The 22,213-nt window shown below is 39.1% G+C and overlaps 1 protein-coding gene across 3 annotated transcripts in view; it reads right to left on the bottom strand.

Annotated features, from left to right (window-relative positions):
- Positions 1–22,213, bottom strand: part of USP9X (ubiquitin specific peptidase 9 X-linked) — a 154,308-nt gene that overhangs the window by 93,210 nt on the left and 38,885 nt on the right. For all 3 annotated transcript variants that reach the window (XM_042974466.1, XM_042974465.1, XM_042974467.1), the window contains exon 2: positions 1,626–1,879. In XM_042974466.1, coding sequence (XP_042830400.1) covers positions 1,626–1,721 — 96 coding nt within the window. In that variant the 5' untranslated portion in view covers positions 1,722–1,879. The remainder of the gene's footprint in view (positions 1–1,625; positions 1,880–22,213) is intronic.

The following is a 22,213-nucleotide window of genomic DNA, read 5'->3' as shown; positions in this document are numbered from 1 at the left end:
AGCCCTGTCACAACAGGAATGACTAGACAAATATGAAACCACATTTCTCGTGATGAGCACGGAGTAATGTACAGTACTGTTGAATCACACAGCTGAAACTAATATAACATTGTATGGTAATTATATTTGGATATCAAAAATAAGTAAAATTCAAAACAAACAAAAAAGAGCAAACCTATTGAATCTCTACTAGTTCCTGGTTTAAAAATAGCATCTTGGGCATCCAACACAACCTTTGACTATGTTTAAAGAAACCTAAATAGTGGATAACAAATTTATGACACAAGAAGACTTAACAACTCTGTCCAGTATCTATGACCACGTACTTCAGTATTTTATGGCCTAAAAGTGGGAACTGGAGAGGAAAAGGAATGACGTTGACACACTTATTTGGAAAAATAAAATTAAAACCTGACTTGCTTGCTTCTCGAAAATGGCAGAGGGAGAGGAAGAGAGGAGGGGCAAAGGGAGAGAGAGTGCATGTGTGTCTCTTTTCTACCATACTTGTAATAGACGATCTAATCTAATAATAAATGGACAATAAGAACTTATCCCCAAGTGCCAAATTTAAGTATCCCACGGTAACAGTATTTTTGCCTAAAAACTCATCCATACAGAATTCTATGTAAACATGTACCAACTGTAAGCAGCAGGTCTATGGTTCACATGCACGCAATTCAGTTATAAATTCACCTGTAAGTGCCGTTAGAGCTGTGTGTCACAAATTTTAGTATGTATGTCTTACCTGGGTATTTCCCAACTTAAAACTGTATATATTAGAAAAAGTAGCTGAAAATTAATTACTAAACTTCCACTTCAAGAAATGAGAGTATTAGCAATTCAAATTCAAAGGAAATGAAAGGAACAAAGACATGAGGGTAAAAGCACACATAGGGAAGGGAGAGCGAATCAAAGCGAAAAGCTGGTTCTGGGCCAAGTTTAAAGAAACTAATAAATCCCTAGGAAAGAGTATCAGGAAAGAATGCAAATTAGCAGTGTCAGAAATGAAAGACGAGATGTTACCACGAGTCTAAGACATTAAAAAGATATGAAAGAAGTAACAGAATCTCACACAAATTCATCCACAGAATAGAAAAAAAGAAAAAATATTACCCTATGAGTTTTAAGGCCAGCATAAAATCTTGATACCAAAATCTATTTTAAACTATTTGCAAACATTATTTTACTCAATCCTTGTAACAATCCTATGAAATAGTTATTACTGTTATCCCCATCTTACAGATGAAAACCGGAGGCTCAGAGGTTACATATGTTACCCAGTCATAGACTAGTATGCTGAAAAGCGCAAATTTGAACACAACATGACTGGAGTCCATGCTCTGTAACAGAGGCTACACTGAATGACTTCAGGCTTTGCTATGGAAATGACACAGGGCTTAAATACTTCATCTGATAACTGACTGTGTAAGTAAGACACCAGCAAAAGAGGCACCATATGCTCAAGCATCACCATCTACAGCACCTGAGCTTTCTTATTACTATTTACTTTTCTTAAAATAACTGTTTTATGGTTACTTCACAAACCGTTCAGAACATGCTTCATTATTTACTATCTCATGGTAGACAAACCAATGTAACTTTAACTAGTATCTTAAATGTCCTACCTGATTCTGTTGGAGGGGGGGCTGAGACTGTCCATCAGGAGCCTGGCCCTGGCTGTCATTCCCTCCTACTGGAGAGCCACGAGTCGTGGCTGTCATACTCGACACAGGGCAGATCTTTGCAATTTTGTCTGCTTATGTAGTTGTCTTGAGAAAAGAAATTATAGTCCACTTATAGAAGATGAAGTACCAGCATTTGTCAGTCTTAAAAAGCTCCAATTCAAGAATAAACCATCTTGCAGAGACCATTGCATAACCTACAAGAAGAAAAAAAAGTACATTTGTTTTAGATTTAAAAACCATGAATTAAGGAACTGTTCCATCTTTTTTTTTCTGAATGTTTATTTATTTTTTTTTAATTTTTTTTTTTTAACATTTATTTATTTTTGAGACAGAGACAGCGCATGAACGGGGGAGGGTCAGAGAGAGAGGGGGGGACACAGAATCGGAAACAGGCTCCAGGCTCTGAGCGGTCAGCACAGAGCCCGACGCGGGGCTCGAACTCACGGGCCGCGAGATCATGACCTGAGCTGAAGTTGGCCGCTTAACCGACTGAGCCACCCAGGCGCCCCAATGTTTATTTATTTTTGAGAGAGACAGACAGAGTGTGAGTGGGGGAGGAGCAGAGAGACAGAGTGACACAGAATCCAAAGTAGGGTCCAGGCTCTGAGCTGTCAGCAAAGAGCCCGATGTGGGACTTGAACCCACAAACCGCGAGATCATGACCTGAGCCAAAGTGGGACGCTCAACCGACTGAGCCACCCAGGGACCCCAAGGAACTGTTCCAGCTTAATGTTACCAGTGAATCTAGTCAAGAGAAGATGGCTATACAATGGGAGGGTAAAGTGAAAAGCTAAAGTCACACTGATACCATATTCAACTTAAACTGATAACTGTAGATCAGCTTGCATCAAAGCACAACCTTATGATAGATTTCAGTTTTCTCCTGGGATTCCAAAGACATTATTATAAAGGTATTTATTTAGTTGCCATTTTGATTCAATCATGGAATGGCAAAAACTGTCTTCGACTTGCCAATGCCATAAATACTTTGCAAAAAATATGTATACTCAAGACAAACCAGGTAACAAAATATTAATTTTTAAAACCATTTCAGGAAAGATTGCCTAACTAAAGCTTATCACCAGTACCAGAGCATTGTAAGTAGTTTTTGAACAAGCTTATGAAAGGTTTTAACAGAAACTTTAAAAACTTTGGGGGAAATTTTCTTTGGAAAAAGCTTGAGCTATATACTACTACTCCAAAAGAACCCAATTTGTCAAGTGACCCTGACTCTCCACTTTTGGCAATGTTTAGGTCACAGGCATTCCCAAAGACAGGACAGGATTATGGACAACTGTTTAACAATGGAATTCTTTGTTACCTGACCAGCAAAGGAATATAGGGGAATGCCACCAAACCCTCAATTCTATATTCATTAAGACCAATGGCTCTCATCCTTAGCTGCATACTAAAGTCATCTGACAGGCTCTGAAAAACACTAATGCGCACACTCCTCTCCAAAATGAATGAATTACTACATTTGAGAGTGAAGACTAGGCATCAATACATTACAACAATTCTCCCCTGGAGATTGAGAACTGTGCCATCAGATTGAGAACCTTAGCTGAGGAGTTCTAGGTATTTGGTTATTAAGTGACCATACTTTTCATTAGTCCAGAACAGTCCATGTTTACCTATTTATTAACCTCCAATTTAAATATAATCATTTAACCCAGAGATGGGTTTCTAACAAGATTCTGTTTCACTTGTCAAATTGGTATAATAACAACAAAGAAGTTTAAGACCAGTAAGATCTAGCCACTGGTGAGACTAAACACAGAAAAATGTTTAATATGTAAAGCAAAAATATAAAAGATAAATGATCGAGCAGGCTCTCTTTCACTTTTGTTTCCCATTTTCAAACACCCTACGTTACAAAAAACTTCATGTTAAGTAAACAATTTGAAAAATCTGGAGAAACTAGCCTATAATTTTCCTTAGCCATTTTGAGTCGGCTAGCAGATTACTTGAGTAACGGTCTTCTCTTACCACTCAGAATTATCAGCTAATCAATTCACTTGATTCTTTTCCACCTCAAATTTATTCCAATCTCTTCCTTTTATTTCCCAACCTGGGTTCATAATCCGCTTGTATACTCTCCTCCGAAGGATGATGTTCCCATCACCATCTCCTCACTCTTTTCCTAGATCTTAGTCTATAAATATTATGCTTGTATCTTCCTTACTGAAAAATGACCAGTTTCTGCCCTTCCCTTTTCCCAAAAATCTTAAGAATGTCTCGTCTCCTTTTACTTCTTCCATTTTCCGTCATCTGGCTGAGTCTAAGCTACCAAAGTTGCTTTTAAGCCACCGGGTTTTAACTGAGGTCTATGGATAGATTTGAAGAGCAACTCTCCTAAAACTACACACAAAGCTTCGTGAATGTGTGTTATTTGGTGGGGAGAGACGTTCTAATTCACAGATCATCAATGCTCTACTGACAAATCAATTAATTGCTTCTTGCTGTTCACCATGTTGGCCTCTTCCACCCTCCCTTTTTGAGCCCCCGAGCTTCTTAGGCTCACACAATCCTGGACTCCAGGTTTCCTTTCTATTTCTTTTTAAAGGGGACGGTGGCAGGTAGTAGTGACGTCAGTGAGGAGTATGGTTGTGAATACTGAAACACAGTTGAAAACATCCACTAGACAGTTGACTCTCCAAGTCTGGAACTGAACCAAAACTTTGGGGTCTTGAATATAAAGTCTATTATTCACTAAAGGGTAAAGGGAATGGACTCATTAGTTAACAGTATTACCTATGAGCTTTCCACCCACCCATAAACACAACCTCCACACGACTACTACCTCACTCTGAGAGTAAAGGGGCCACAATCTTGTGGGGTGTTAAGAAGTAGACTATATACCCCAAGTGTCAGGTAAATCAAGGAGAGATGATGAATCCTGACACACACCAAAATTAAAGTGGGTTTAAGGCAAATCTTTACCATTTACACAGAATTTGTGGTATTCTTCCATAAATAGAAAACTAATCGTCTAAGAAGTGACTTGACCAAAGCACAAATATTAAGTTAACAAGTCTAGAATTCTATTACCTTGTCCATTAAACCAATACTATCTCTATTTTTTGAAAAAATATTTATTTTGAGAGAGAAACAGCATGAGCAAGGGAGAGGCAAACACAGAGGGAGAGAGAATCCCAAGCAGGCTCTATGCTGTCAGCACAGAACCCAATGTGGGGCTTAATCTAGCAAACCATGAGATCATGACCTAGACCAGAAACCAAGAGTCAGATGTTTAACCGACTAAGCCACCCAAGTGTCCCAATACTCTCTCTCTTTAAAAAGTCTTTCCAGGAAGCAATCCAAGGACAAAAAAATAAACAAAATGTGGTGTGTACATACAATGAGATATTCCAACACATGATACAACATGGATGAAACTTGCAGACATTCTGCTCAGTGAAATAAGTCACAAAGAAACACATACTCTATGATTCCACTGATACAGAAAGTAGAAAGGTGGTTATCAGGGGATTAAAGGGAGATGGTGGTGGGGAGAGATGACTGGGGAGTTAACAGTTTCAGCCTGGAAGATAAAAAAAAGTTCTTGAAATGAATGATGGGTTGCACAATGAAAATATGCTTAAAGGCAAATTTTAGGTTATATATATTTTCCCACAATAAAATTATATATATAAAACACTAACTGCTGTCTTGCTTTTGCAGTCCTTTTAACAGATGGAGATCATATGAATTAAAATATCTTAAAATTATATCCTCATGTTGTTTTGTTTACACTCACTATCTTTCTATCTATTATGTATCCCAATAACCCTCCATCTATAGACAAAACTATCTGGCAAAAAGTCAGGGCATAAATTATTCTAGACAAAGTATTGTGTGGATTACTAAAGAACTTTTTTTTTTTTTTTTTAGTGCTTTATTTTTGAGAGAGAGCGAGCAAGCGCGAGCACAAGCGGGGGCAGAGAGAGGGAGACACAGAATCGGAAGCAGGCTCCAGGCTCTGAGCTGTCAGCACAGAACGCAACGCTGGGCTTGAACTCACAAACCAGGAGATCATGACCTGAGCTTAAGTCAGATGCTCTACAGACTCAGCCACCCAGGCGCCCCAAGAACTCTTTAAACAAAATAACTTTAAAGTAAATGGAAAAGGGAGAAGTGTAACCTTTCCACCAACAATGCACCTTTTACTCTGCCCACAGAACTAAGCCATCTTCTGCTTCTGGCAGAATAACCCATTGACAAAGCTTCAAGCTGCCTGCCATCCCTCTCTTATTAGTTCTTCTCACCCTTCTGTCTTCTACCTCTGTCAAGTCCTCCACATTTCAAGATTCCCAGTACTGCTGAGCAGGTATGACAGAGCTCAGCACAGCACACTCTGCTCTATTCTGGCATTTTTAACAGCCATCTCTCTACCACCACATTAAGAATTTGATGATACCTTTTCCTCAGTATGCTAGGATCAACAAATGGAAGAGCAAGAAACAGGTATGGAGCAAAGAAAAATATTTTCTGGATTAAAACAAAATCCCGGGGCATCTGGGTGGCTCAGTCAGTTGAATGTCTGACTTCGGGTCAGGTCATGATCTCACAGTTCCTGGGTTGGAGCCCTGCGTCGGGCTCTGTGCTGACAGCCTGGAGCCTGCTTCGGATTCTGTGTCTCCCTCTCTCTGTACCTCCCGAACTTGTGCTGTCTCTCTCTCTCTCTCTCTCAAAAATAAACAAACATTAAAAAACACAAAATCCCACCTCTGCCACTTACAAGCTGCTTTTTTTTTTTTTTTTGATGTTTATTTTTGAGAGAGAGAGAGAGAGAGAGAGAGAGAGAGAGAGACTGAGCACGAGTGGGGGAGGGGAAGAGAGAGAGGAGACACAGAATCTGAAGCATGCTCCAGGCTCTGAGCTGTCAGCACAGAGCCCAACACAGGGCTCAAACTCACAACTGTGAGATCATGACCTGAGCTGAAATAGTCACTTAACTGACTGAGCCACCCAGGAGCCCCTACAAGCTGCCTATCTTAAAGGCCAGTAACATCCACTCTATTTTTGCAAGTCTTGAAAAATGAGATAATGCCACCCATAAAAATGCCACAAGGATAATCTTAATAAAGGTGTTTTTGCAAATACCAAAACACACAATTCTCAAAATATGTAATTTTCTTTTCCCTTTCTATAATGTACTGTGCAGGCAGGGTTCTTGAATATCTGAGGTAATAATTAGAAAATAATGTTTTCAGATAATTTGAAAAGCTTTGAATGGGAAAAAATTATCAAAGATATGTTACAACTAAGTGTAACACTGCTTACCTTTCTTCCTCCCTTTTTCTTTCTTTCGCATTCATTCATTTCATTCATTCATTCAAAGTAGGCTCCATGCCCAGCACAGATCCCAATGTGGGAGCTTGAACTCACATCCCAGAGATCAAGACCTGAGCCGAGATCAAGAGTCAAACTCTCAACTGACTGAACTACCCAGGAGTCCCAACACTGCTACCTTTCTTAAAAACAAATCCCATTTAAGTGGAGGAACAGATGGGAATCACACTGTTTTACTTGATTTCAAGACACAGTCCCAAGGCTCTACCAGAACTTGTTTTCCAGGAGATATTTAGGCATACCTAGCAAGGCTAGGACAAGCTTTCTACAAAGTCAAAGCAGCAATGTCATCCACTGAGCAACTCAAAAATTATTCAAATCAGGGGTGCCTGGGAGGCTCAGTCAGTTTAGCAACCAACTTCGGCTCAGGTCATGATCTTGCGGTTCCTGGGTCAGGCTCTGTGGTGACAGCTCAGAGCCTGGAGCCTGCTTCAGATTCTGTGTCTTCCTCTCTCTGCCCCTCCACTGCTTACGCTCTGCCTCTTTCAAAAATAAACATTTAAAAAAAAAAGAATGCTCAAATTCAACAAATCCAAGGTGCAACTGTACTGTATAAAGTTTCAAGCTTTACATAAAGCGTCAAGTTTTATTTCAGAAAAACAAAAGTACTGTAAGGGTCGTTGTTCTCCCTTCCTTTCACTCAGGTTTTACCAGAAATTATCTTGGATTTTCTGCAATGCAACATGTAACCAAAATGATAGCATTAGATTGTCTTTAGAAGACAGCATTTTTTCATATCCAAACTCAGCATCTCAATATCTTCCAAGATGGGAGAAGCAACACCTTTACCTGGAAAAAGGTTGGAGTCATTTTCCTTTTAATAAGCTAGTACTTCATAAGCGGCAACCATTCATACTCATTTTAAAGTTTGCAGAACTGAATTTCTACAACAGCTTTCAAGTGGGAGGGCCTTAATACCAGAGAAACCCTCAAGATAAAGAATGGTCATTCTCTACCTAGTCATTATTCCACCTCTGCTGAAACGTTTCCTCTATTTCAAAATCTCTCTCTTATACAGCACGTTGAAACTCTCTACAATTTCACATATGTATATGATCCTAGTATACTTACAGAGTTCCTTCTCTTTCTAAAACTTTTTGTCCAAAAAATAAAAGTTGTTTAATTAAACAAAAACTCAAAGCTTATTCAAGAAATAGGTGTTAAGTGTTTACAACGGGCCACATATTGTTTTAAGTATAAGGGAATATGGCAGAGCACAGCAGGCAAATCTCTCTCTCTGGAATTAGCATCACAGATTGAGGATAGAGCCTTATAAACAAGCAAAAACAAGCCCAACAGTCAAACAAATTATTTCCTTTACTGGACATCAGAAGGAGTTGAGTCTCTTAGAAAACAACATGATAGAGGGGCCTGGGTAGCTCAGTTGTTTAAGTGCCTGACTCTCGATTTTGGCTCACGTCATGATCTCACAATTGGTGAGTTGGGAGTACCGCATCGGGCTCTCTGCTGTCAGTGCAGAGCCTGCTTCAGAACCTGTCTCCCTTGCTCGCTCTCAAAAATAAACATTAAAAAAAAAAAGAAAGAAAAGAAAAACCAATGTGATAGATCCTTAAACTCATCCTTGAAAATTATCTTAGCTTGTGAATTTTATCTATTATGTACCAAAACCAAAGGGGAAAATTACTCAATTATTTTTCTTTTCTAATGCCTTTCTATGTTTAACTGACATCCATAACTCGTTTTTCCCTTCTTAAAATACTTGACTCACCAGAGGCGAGACATAATTGTGAAACAAGCTGTACTTAGCCTTCACCAGGCATTAGACCTCATTACTTCTACTGATCACTACAAAATGAAAACTTTAATTACAATGGTCTTAGACAAACTATTATTTTGCAGTTAATACACTAGCATATAGAGGAAAGGCAGAACTTAAATTATACATATTTAAAATGTTAATGTAAAAATTATTCTATCTTCATTATAATCCAGTGCAAAACATCTTTTTAGTACTAAGCTTTATTTCAAAATAACCATTTTGGGGGCAGATGGGTATCTCAGTCAGTTGAGTGTCCGACTTCGGCTCAGGTCATAATCTCGTGGTTTGTGAGTTCAAGTCCCACATCAAGCTTGCTGCTGTCAGGGAAGAGCCTGCTTTGGATCCTCTGTCCCCCTAGTCTGCCCCTCCTCCTCTTGAGCTCTCTCAAAAATAAACATTAAAAAAACCACAAACCACCATTTTTGAGTATAAAGATACTCATATTTAGGCCAATAGTATTTAGAACTTTTTGAATTTTAAACTGGAATTTCTATCGCTATGACAGATTCAATATTAAATGCAAACTTTTTATGTATGCGTTGTTAGCTGGAAGAAAATGTATTCTATCCTACATAGAAGTTTTTCCACTACATGAGAAAGGACATAAATAGCTATTGCAGGTTTTATACACTTCCATTGACACACACAGAGAATGCCAAAATCCAAGAAGAACACAAAATAAAAGCACAGTTTTAACAAATAGTAATAACACAGTTAATTATCTACACCAATAGCTGGACTTCCAGGACTTTTTAATCCCTAAGAAAACATTGAAATGTGAGTAAAAATAATTACTGGTAATAATCCTGACTCTAATTTTTAGGTAACCTCATTTGCAAACACTGCTATTATATTTGCTTTAACTAATTAATTATCTACTTATTATTTCTTGTGACACACCTCATAATCAATTATATTCAGGTACTTTGATCCATAACCACTCTAGCGGGTAAAGGCAAAAAAGGTTTCAGTATTTATACTACCCAAGGAATTCTTTCGTGGACTTTTGGTTCCTTTCCATTCAGTTTCTCTGTGACTCTGCAATTATGCACCCAGTTACAATGTGTTTATTCCCTCACACCAAGCAATTCTCAGACACCAGGTGGGTGTCCTACAATTCAGCTAAAATTCTGACACCATCTGCCTGGAGATAGCATCAGATCCCACAGGTTAAGGGCTCCGTCAGTCCTACAAGATTACTCCCTGTCCCCCACTTCAGTTGCCAGTCACAAGTCCAAGTTGTCATCTATCTTTCTAACGGGCTATAGACTGGAGATTCCAATGACCCCTAAGCCTTGGGTTCGATTAATTTGCTAGAGCAGCTCACAGAACTCAGAGGAACATTTTACTTGCTGGATTACAGTTTATTATTAAAGGTATATAACTCGGAAACAGGTAGATAGAAGAGATACGTAAGACGAAGCATGGGGAAAGGGCAAGGAACTTCTGTGTTCTTTCTGGGCCCACCATTCCCCTCAGGTTTCCAGATGTTTACCAATCCAGCACCTCTCTGAACCCCGTCTTTTTGGAGCTTTATGGAGGTTTCATTACACAGCCATGACGATTAAATCATTGACTGTTGAAGGCTGAACTCAATCTCTAGTCTCTCCGCACAGCCCAAGGAAGCAGAAGGGGCTGAAAGTTCCAACACTCTAGTCACGTGGTCCCTTCCCCTGGCAATCAGCCCCCAATCCTTAGGGGCTTTCCAAAAGTCACTTCATTAACGTAACGTAAGATGCCCTTTTTTGGCTCTCACCAGTTAGGAAAGTCCTAAGGTTTTTGAAGCTCTGTGCCAGAAACTGGAGAGACGACTCAATATGTATTATAAATTACAGTATCACAGGCTCCCTTACAGTTCCATCTTAATTTATACATTACTCTAGGAAAGTTATGAGCACTTATGTATCAGGCACAATAGTGGGTGCTTTATTGTTATACAAATAAATTATTGTTATACACTCGTGTAATCACCATGACACCTATCCCATATGGCTACTAATCCAGTTTAACAAACAAAAGCTAAAAGATTAAAAGTGACTTGAGCCTGTCTAAGATGGCAGATGCCAACATGTGTTAGACTCTAAAGCCACTGGATCTTCCATTCAACCATGAAGGTTCTCCATAGCTCCCAAGATGTTCTCTCTGAATTCAAAGGGGGAGAATTAAGATGGAAAATAAAAAGGGATGCGGAGGGAACAATGATAAGGGATTGTGATCTTTCTCTTAAAATCATGGTTACTATCAAGCTTGTACCCATCCCTCCAATTATGTTTTACCTTTTTGGCATTAGAAACAATCACCATGACTCTTACCAAAATGCAAACCGTAGAATACCATAAGGCCCTGCTTAAAAATCTTAAAAGACCAGGACGAAGACCGAAATGCTTCTCTAACAGTCTACAAGGTCTTCAAATACCCAATTTCAGCCTCACCTTGCAACTGTTCCCCAGCCGCCTGTTCTAATCCCATTCAATCTGCCTTCTTGTTCCTTCAAACGTACTCCCCTCACAAGGACTCTGAAGCCTCTGAACAAGCAGTCTGCTTAGTTTTGCCCATACGAATTCACCTTCACCAGCGCTTAACTCACCTAAGAACTCATCAAGTACTCCTATCTGAGGCTCTGAGAGCCAGCTACACTTTCCTTAAAGCATCTATGTGATGATCAAACCCTCTACAAAAAGAAAAGTTCCATAAGGGTAAAAGTTATATGAACTGTAGTCATCGTTGTATCCCAAGGATTCACTGACATACAACAGGTAGGTGCTCAAAAGAAAAAATGGGGCGGAGGGGGGGTTAGTAACAAAGTCAAACAAACCGTCTCCCTTCCCAACTCCAACAATTCCTCTTTTATAATGTGTCCAAAATTAAGAGACTCCAATTTTAACAGCATCCTGGCTGATCTCCACACTACCAATCTGTTTAGCATATTAACTGTAAATTAAGCCAACATTTTCAGTCTCTAAAACCTTTAGTGTCATCCTCCTCTCTACCTTTTCTGTAAGTACTATTCGAGGTCATTCTCAACCAGCCCTTATTTTTCCTCTCTCATTCCCCAATTTCTTTTTTTTTTAATTTTTTTTTCAACGTTTTTTATTTATTTTTGGCACAGAGAGAGACAGAGCATGAACAGGGGAGGGGCAGAGAGAGAGGGAGACACAGAATCGGAAACAGGCTCCAGGCTCTGAGCCATCAGCCCAGAGCCTGACGCGGGGCTCGAACTCACGAACCGCGAGATCGTGACCTGGCTGAAGTCAGACGCTTAGCCGACTGCGCCACCCAGGCGCCCCTCTCATTCCCCAATTTCAATACTACTATAGCCAGGTCGACATACCTCAGATTTTAAATAAAAATTTTCTCACTGGGGTGCCTGGGTGGCTCATTCTGTTAAGTGTCTGACTCTTGATTTCGGCTCAGGTCATGGTCTCACAGTTCATGAGTTCAAGCCCGACGTGGGGCTCTGCGCTGACAGTGCGGAACCTTGTGGAGGTTCTCTCTCTCTCTTCTCCTACCCCCCATGCGCTCTCTCTCTCAAAAATAAACATTTAAGAATTTTTTTCTTATAGGGGCACCTATGTGGCTTAGTCAGTTGGGCATCCAACTTTAGCTTAGGTCCTGATTTCACACACAATTCATGAGTTCAAGCCCCGCATAAGGCTCTCTGCTGTCAGCATGGAGCCCCCTTTGGATCCTCTGCCAACGTCTCCAACTCATGCGCTCATCCACTCTTTCTCTCTCAAAAATAAACATTCAAAAATTTTAAAAAATTTTTTTCTTATTAATAGTGGTAATAACAACATTTGAGTGTTTACTTTGTATCAGGCACTATTCTAAGTTATATATATATAAAATTATTTAATCCTCAGAACAAGCCTATTACTGGCCCCCTTTCAGGAGTAAAGAAACTAGGGCAGAGTGAATACATAGGCGGTCAAAGTGGTACAGCCGGGATTCTACCCCACATACTACAGCTACAAGCTCCAGGGTTCTACAGTTTTAACCACCATGCCATACATCGATAATGTTGGAAAATAAGGAAAAGGCTACCATTAATTTCACCATATCCCCAACTCCAAGATAAACTCTATCAAAATGTTTTTGATGCAGAAACACATTTTATAAAAGTGTTTTGCTTCATTTGAAATTTCCCCATGTTGATTATTCTTTTACAACATTGCTAATAGCTATGGCCACAGAATTTTCTTCTAAAACACTAACACTGTATCCCTAAAAAATACAGCATACAAAAACTATGCTATAAGAAACTATTGTTCAGTGGGAGATGAGGTTTCAGGAGTTTAAAATGCAGCAAGATATTGCCAATATAGCCGAGTCCACAGCTATGTACCTAAATATCCCTAAGCAATTTTATAATGTAGTCTTTGCTCAAGAGTAAAGGACATTCTTTTCCTAGTTCCACCAGCACTGCCATTATCATTAACATAGGACCCCTCATTCTTCTCACAATTATGATAAATTAGACACAAAACCAGTCAAGGCAGCTATTATTAAGCACAGGTTCCCCTGCCCCCAAATGTGACGCTAACTCTAGACAGCTTCACATTCAATCAATAACTCAGGCTAACACAAATGAAGATGTCTAATCTTTGTTGAATTCAAATGCTCATATTCTATTACCACCACTATTAAACACCCACAGCCCTTAATTTTTGTCACCAAATCACCATATACAAATGTAACATTGGATAAACTGTACTTCAGTAACAAAATAAATGCAAAATATTTTAATAAAATCACTATGTACACTCACTGCTGCCTCCTATGGATAACTTCCTATTACGGCATCATAACAGAACCATATCCTGCATTCTAAGTTTTGTTCGTTGCAGCAAAAACGTATTCATCTAGAAATGCTTGGTAATTGGCTAAACACTCCTATTCAAACCTCCGTGCTAAGTGTCTGTCAAGTCGTATGTACACAATTAGGGTACTGGAAGCTTTTATATGTACATTAAAGCTTCAATAAATTCCAGCATCCTTTCCAAGGCATTCTCAAGTGGGAGTTTTTAAGTGGCTGCAGGCAAGGAGTAATTTTAAATTAAAAATGACTTCTGGAATGCTGGCATCAGAACCTCTGTGGATATTCTCCCCAGTGAAACCAATAACCAGTGAAGATTACATAAAAAAATTTTTTTGAGGTCCCCAGAATTGTCCTAAGGGTATACAGTAAATGAAGAAATACTTATTAAAGAAAATGTATATCTCACTAAGAACAGAGTCTGTGGCACTTTGGGCCAGCTCAGCAGGACAGAAGCTCCATTCCAGGTGGGTGCAGCCAAGAATACGGGGCTCTCTCCTCCAACCTCCCAATCAAGGTATCTGCCCAAGAGAGGAAAAACAGCTAACATTTCTCCTCATTCCCAACTGTGACTTGCAGGGGCTCTATTGCAGGCACAAGCAGCTGGGATGTCCGGGGCTCCTTTCTTCTATCCAAGCTCTACTTGTGGAGAAGTTTGGTCCCAGGTTCTTCAGGCCAAGAATAATGTGCTCCTAATGGCCTTCACTCCATCTCACTCATAGGACTGAGGTTCCACACCAGGAGAGACAAGGTGACAACACCAGAGGCTGCTGCTCTCACCCAGCACCCTACTCATGAAGCAAGGGTGTCAATCTGACAGAAATGAGCCATTGTTTCACCACCAGTTCTGAAGAAATGATGTAAAGGTTTCGCCCAGGGGGAAAGGCAGGCCGTCAAAAAGCTTCAAATTTCTCTCAAAGTGAACCGACTTTATTTGGAACAAAGTACAGGGAAGTTCAAACCTGAGAGTGCACTAAAAACAATGGAGAGCAAGGCAGTAAGCAATTAAGACGCTGGTTAATCTCATGAGAGCAACAAGCTATAAACTTTAAACCAGCTAGCAGTTTACCAGAAAGAATCAGGGAAAGAGACAGCTAAGAGCCTCCCTGAAGTCAGAGCAAACCTCAAAGACCGAACTCAAACATTACCTTCTAGAAAGAAAAAAACTGAATTGGCTCAGACTGTGGGGCAATTAAATCCCAGGCCATCAGCTGAAACAATAAAGCAATCAGCCAACAATTAGTGGAGACTAACATTTGCATGTGACACCAACAGAGGGAGACAGCTTAACACAGATATGACTAAGCCTGTACCCTCTGAAGAGTATGAAATCACAGGCTACACATTGCAAGGAAAATGGATTTCATTACAGCAGTTTGGCCAGTAGTGAGACAGACAAGCAAGTAACAAGTCCCCAGGTATGGGTAGTGGGGAATCAGTATCCAAAGTTGCTACATTAGATAAAAGAGCCACCCACCCCACCCCCCCCCCCAAAAAAAGTTTACCGGACAGGTGCGAAGAAGGGGAACTGTGGCCCGTACACCAGGGTGGGGTAGGGGAAGCAGCCAAAAGAAACTGGCTTTGAGAGGGTCCAGATGTCAGGCTTACTTAGCTAAGACTTCAACACAGCTATTACAAGTATGTTCAAAGAACTAAAGGAAACCATGCTTAAAAGAAATAAAGGAAAATATGACCACGTTTAAACAGAGACTATAAAAAAAAGATGTAAGAGCTAGAAAATTTTTTAAAAGAACCAAATGAAAATTTCTGGAGTCCAAAAGTATAGTAACTGGGGCACCTGGCTGGCTCAGTAGGTGGAGGAGACACCTGACCTTGGGGTAATGAGTTTGGGCCCCATGCTGGGCACGGACCCTACTTAAGAAATTTTTAAAAGAAAATGTACAGTAACTAAAATGAAAAAATTAACTGAAATGGCTCAACAAAAGATATGAGCTGTCAGAAAAAAAAATCGGCAAACTAGAAGATGAACAGATTAAGCATTCTGAAAAACAGAGACAAAAAATGAGTTTCAGAGAAATGTGGAATTAAGCACACTAACATATATGTTATGGAGTCCAGAAAGAGAAAAGGTATTTGAGGAAATTATGGCCCAAACTCCCCCACATTCATGAAACACATTCATCTACACATCCAAGAAGCTCAGCAAACTCCAAGCAGGATAAATTCAGAGAGACCAGACTGTAAAACATCATAATCAAAATGTCAAAAGCCAAATACAAAGAGAAATGAGGAAGCAGGAAGAAGCAATCATTGCATATATAGGTTCCTCAATAACACTGTCAGCTGATTTCTCATCAGACAATATGGAGGCCAGAAAGCAGTGGGATGACACATTGACAGCACTGAAAGAAAAAAAGCCTGTCAACCAGAACTGGTTCAAAATTGAAGCCTGAGGTCAACTTCTAGCATGACAGCCTACGGTGCTTAACAGACCCAATCCCCAGTGAAGGGGCACTGGAAAATCATAAAAAACAGTATAAAGGCCTTTCTTCTCCTTTAACTGGTTCAAAAAGCACTATATAAACGAAGTGTACATAATGCATAATTGGATTTCATATAAAAATGTTTCCCAATAACCGAATGATTTAACACGAAATGAATCAAAGACCTAAACATAAGATCAAAAACTAGAAAATTCTTAGGGAAAAAATAAGGGTAAATCTTCATGACCTAGCATTTCAGCAATGGATTCTTACAGGTATGACACCAAAAGCAGGAGCAACAAAACAGACAAAATGGACTTCACCAAAATTAAAAATGTTTGCTTCAAAAGGCATTTGTAATATTAAGACAGTGAAGGGGCACCTGGCTGGCTCAGTCAGTGAAGCATGTGACTCTTGATCTCAGGGTCATGAGTTTGAGCCCCACGTTGGGCATATAGCCTACTTAAAATAAAAATTGTATATATTAAAACAGTGAAAAAACAGACACCCCCAGAGAATAGGAGGAAAAATAGACAACACTACAAATCATGAACCTAATAAGGGACTTGTATCTAGAATACACAAAAAGACTCCTACAACTCAGTAATAAAAAAAGACAACCAATTTAAAAACAGAGAAAGCATCTGAATAGGCATTTCTCCAAAGATGTACAAACGGCTAGTAAATACACAAAAAGATGCTCAACACATCATTAGTCACCAGGAAACTGGAAATCAAAGCCTTAGTGAGATAGATTCCTCCCATCAACTGGAAAGATTATAATAAAAAAGAAAATAACCAGTGTTAGGATGTGGAGAGATTAGAATCCTTGTACATTGCTGGTGGCAGTGTAAAATGGTGTAGCCACTGTGGAAAGTGGTGTGGCCATTGCTCAAAAGACTAAATATAGACTTGCTAACATTATCCAGCAATTCTACACCCAAAAAGAGCTGAAAACAGAAGTTCAAACAAGTATTTGCAAACCCATGTTCATCGCAAGTACTATTCACAGTAGCCAAAAGATGGAAGTAAACCAAGTGTCCATCGATAAATGATAAAATGTGGTATATACAAACAATGGAAGATCATTCAGCTTTAAAAAGGAATCGACACATGCTTGGAACATGTGATGTTACACTAAGTGAAACAAGCCAGTCACAAAAGGGTAAACAATGTACGATTCCACTTATTTATGGCACATAGAATAGTGAAGTTTAAGGGTGCCTGGGTGGCTCAATCAGTTGGGCGTCCGACTCTTGGTTTCCACTCAGGTCATGATCTCAAGACTTGTGGGTTCCAGCCCTGCTACAGCTGTGCTACTACAGCTCAAAGCCTGGAGCCTGCTTCGGATTCTGTGTCCCTCCCTCGTCCTGCCCTTCCCCTTGCTTATGCTCTCTCTCTCTCTCTCAAGAATAAATAAAACGTTTAAAAAAATTTTTTTAAATGATACACCAAAAACCATTGAACTGTACACTTTAAATGGATGAATTGTAGGATATGAAAATATCAATACATCTATTAAGAGTAAATGTAAACAAAAAATATGGTGAAAAAAATCATTAAAAGGAATTAAAATACCACAGTAGACAACATCTGCTTAAGGCAAAAGAAATCAGTAAGAGAAAAAGATAAACAAAAAAAACACATGAGATACAGAAAACAAAGTAAAATGGCAGATGTAAATCTAGTCAGATTAATGACCTTAAATGTGAATGGCTCATAAAATTCAAACGCAGAGATAGACTGGATTTAAAAAAGGAAGATCCAAGGACATGCTGTCAATAGGAGAATTTTAGATCCAAGGATACAAATCTGTTAACAGTAAAAGGATGGGGGTGGCACCTGGCTGGCTCAGTGGATAGAGCATGCAACTCTTGATCTTGGGGTCTTGAGTTTGAGCCCCATGTTGGGTGCAGAGCTTTTAAAAAAAAAAAAAAAAAAAAAAAAGGTAAAAGGATGGGAAAATATGCATCATGCAAAATAGCAACCATAAGAAATGTGAAGTGTCTATAGATCTACCACAAAAAAAAAATAGACTTTAAGACAAAAATAAATTCCTAAAGATAAAAAACTTTATAATAAAAAGGTCCATTCATCAAGATTTAACAATTATAAATATATATATATACATGCAACCTACCAGTAGCCCCAAAACATATGAAGCAAAAAAAGAAAAGGACAGGGAAATAGACTTCCAACTCACCACTTTCAATAATGCATAGAACAACTAAGAAAAGATTAAGGAAGGAGACTTTAACAACACTACACCAACTAGATCACACATGTAACAGAACACTCTACCAACAACAGCAAAATACATATTCTTCTTGAGTGCACATGAACATTCTCCAAAATGGACCATATGCTAGGCTGTAAATCAAGTCTCAAATTTAAAGGATAGAAACTATGTTCTTTGAACATGGAGAAATAAAACTAGAATTCAATGAAAGGAAATTTGGGAAATTCACAAATATGTAGAAATTAAATAATTTTGGCACAGTGATCATATTCAAGCCATTTGCTAGTTCCTCAATTGATTCCTTTTTTTAAACCTGCTATCTACAAATAATAAAAATTCTGAATTCTCCTTAAAGACAAAATAAAGGCATGATCTTGTCACTGAAATATACTGTAAGACTAGTTCTTTTTTTTTTAATGTTTATTTGAGAGGACTATTTCTTCTCTTTTTTAATATTTATTTGAGAGAGAGAGAGAGGGAGGGAATGAATCCCAAGCAGGCTCCATGCTGTCAGCTCAGAGCCAGATGCAGGGCTCAATCTCTCCAAACCATGAGATCATGACCTGAGTCAAGACACTTAACTGACTAAACCACCCAGGCAGCCGTTCTTCTGGCTTTTCTTAATGTGTATATTTATACGTTAAATTTACACACGTATATTTAATAAATGCAGAAATTTAGGCACACAAAAAGATGAAACTAAAATAGCACACCTATGTACTGAGTTCCACAGCTTGTACCTTGGAAACTAAAACATTACAAATCCTCAAACACCACTTTTTTTTTTTAATGTTTATTTTTGAGAGCGGGGAGAGTGTGAGCAGGGGAAGGGCAGAGAGAGGGAGACAGGATCCAAAACGAGCTCTGCGCTAACAGCAGACAGCCTGACACAGGGCTTGAACTCACAAACCGGGAGACAGTGACCTGGGCTGAAGTCAGATGCCCAACCAACTGAGCCATTATCAGGCACCCCATACACCACTACTTTTTAAAATTGTCCAGCCCTGCATAAACAATAGGCATCCAAATATATACACCCAAAATATCAATGAAAGGTTAGGAAGTGTTAAAAACATCAATATTCAGTTAAGTACTATCTACATTTAATCTATTTCAAATTAATGATATGAAGAGATAGGGAGGAAGGTGAGAAATAGAACAGCATGGATTAAGAGCAGAAAAAGAACCAAAAAGTGAGAAGCAATGGGGCAATCTACTTGTCAGTAGATTAACATTTATTAAACACTTACCATGAGCCAGGTATCATTTAAAGGATTTTGATTAGCTTATTTAACATTCATAACAATCCCAAGAGGTAGTTTAAAATAGCTATTGGGGGAAAAAGGTAGCAAACCTAGATTTCAAATCCAGACACCTTGGAACCATTGCCTCTGCCCATTCCCTTGCCGTGCTCCATCACTTTTTTTTTTTGGCCTATTGCAGTGCTATTAAGAGACCAGTGGGAAGGAATAGAATGACTTCATCAACCCTATTAGGTGTGCTAGACAACTACTCATTAATGGCCTGATAAAATTGTTTTGCCAGAAACAGCGTGGTATACAAAAGCAAATTTGTAGCCAGAAACACATGGATTTAAATTTCTACTCTAATACCCACTGTATGATCTTGGACAAAGTTCCCAAACCTCTTTGGGACTCAGTTTCCCCACTTGAGGATACTAGGCTATGGTTGTGACGATTAAATGTAAGGTAATGATTATCTTTAAATGCCAGAAGGTCTCCAGTTAAGTATTCGCTCCCTTTTCTAACAACATTCCACTGGAGGGGAGACATGTTAAAGACAACTATTTGCAATTTAGTACTGAAGGTGGAACAGGAGTGTGGATTTTGAAGTGCAAAAGACTTGGTCCACATGAAGTCTGTTTTGCTACAAAGGATGCCGTTTTGTAATGGCATTTAGCTCACCGGCAAATGTCAGCAAACACACTTGCAAGTCATGTTAATTTGGAAGGAATTTTTCCCTGGATGCATAATGTCTTGCACCAAATAGCAGCAGCATGAGGGTGGGGCACAAAGGTGTGAACTGGATAGGGGCACCTAGGTGGCTCAGTCAGTTAAGCTTCTGACTTCGGCTGAGGTCACGATCTCACGGTTTGTGGGTTTGGGCCCTGCGTCAGGCTCTGTGCTGACAGCTCGGAACCTGGAGCCGGCTTCGGATTCTGTGTGTCCCGCTCCCTCTGCCCTGTCCCCTCTCAAGCTCTGTCTCTCTCTCAAAAATAAGCAAACATTTAAAAAAAAAAAAAAAAAAAAAAAAAAAGGTCTGAACTGGGACAGCGATCACCTCACATTCTTTTTGGCTCAGTCTGGCTACACGCTCTTAGACACACTTCTGTTCTCTCTGATCCTTTGTGCATTTTATTTCCCCCATGTGCTCCCTAACTCTGTAACCTCAACCCTTCCCTATCCGGAAGGGTTCCATTAGGTTACCTGTTTTTAAAAAATCATATTTACTATAGCTTGTCAGGAATTCAAGATGTTTTCAACTGTGCTATTTGTTTAATTAGAATTCTTATTGTTTCTGTTAGTGCTCTAATGACAAAGTTACATAAGCTTTTCAGTGATCCCTTTGCTCTTAATCCTATTTTCCCCATAAATCTGGTTACATCTTGGGGTGTGATTTTGCAGAGCATGAGGTTTGTCAGCAACTACAATGTAACAAATATGTTTAGAACAGGTACTGTTTTTTTTTTTTTTAATTTTTTTTTTAACATTTATTTATCTTTGAGACAGAGAGAGACAGAGCATGAACAGGGGAGGGGCAGAGAGAGAGGGAAACACAGAATCTGAAACAGGCTCCAGGCTCTGAGCTGTCAGCACAGAGCCCGACGCGGGGCTCGAACTCACGGAGTGTGAGATCATGACCTGAGCCGAAGTCGGACGCTTAACCGACCAAGCCACCCAGGCGCCCCAGAACAGGTACTGTTTAATCTCAAAGCATCATTTTTTCTTTCCCTCTCAAGTTGGCTAATACCTTCAGAGATTGTTGGGAAGCTCAAATGGAAAAATGTATGTTAACTGCCTTGCACATAGAAGGCACCCAATAAACAGTAGGTGTTCTAACAAGTGCTGGTTACTTTTCCCTAGAGATGCTAATTAGATGATTATGTACTTTTGACAACTCTTCATTTTTTAACCTTCCCAGGCTCCCTATAAATATGATCACTAGAGCAGTTCAGAGAAAAAGTATTCTCCCAACTATAAATTACCAGGATTCGATGCTCCTTATGTATGTATCACAAGTGCTCAAGTTGCTTTTTAAAATAAATTAATAGCCTCAACAGTTTTATACTAATATAGCTGATTTTTTTATTGTATTGCTTTAATGCAGAATCCTAACCATCAAAATTTTGTCCTACTTTTCAAAAAGTTTCAAATCAAAGATTATCTTACCATTTATAATACAACACATAGCACAGTATTCCTATCAGAATTTGTGCTGCCTCTAAGAAAACGTGATAGCAGGGAGAATAAGGAAACCAGTAATAAGACATCAAAATTCTGTGGTGCTACACAATTTACTAATTATCTGTCAAGTAAAAGAATGAACAAAACCACCACCTTCTAGGTAGAAATAGAAATACATTTTTCATTTAGTAAATATGGAATTAGAGTCCCAGTTCCAGTCACTGGACTCCAAGCACCATGGCTGGCTCAAGTTTGCCAGTTTTGGTTCTACCCTAACAAAACTTTTAAAAACTAAATTCCTTTCTATTTTTACACTGTTAAAACATATGCAATTATGAAATTAAGAATCATACTCCTTATGCTAATTGCTCTCCTACAAACTAAATACAAACAAAATTAATAATAATAGAATGTGACAGATGGCAGCACATTACTGACTGGGAAGGCATGCACTGTTCTTGAGTTTTGC

Source organism: Panthera tigris, chromosome X, assembly GCF_018350195.1.
Source record: "Panthera tigris isolate Pti1 chromosome X, P.tigris_Pti1_mat1.1, whole genome shotgun sequence".
NCBI lineage: Eukaryota > Metazoa > Chordata > Mammalia > Carnivora > Felidae > Panthera > Panthera tigris.
This window is presented reverse-complemented; position numbering and strand designations above follow the sequence as displayed.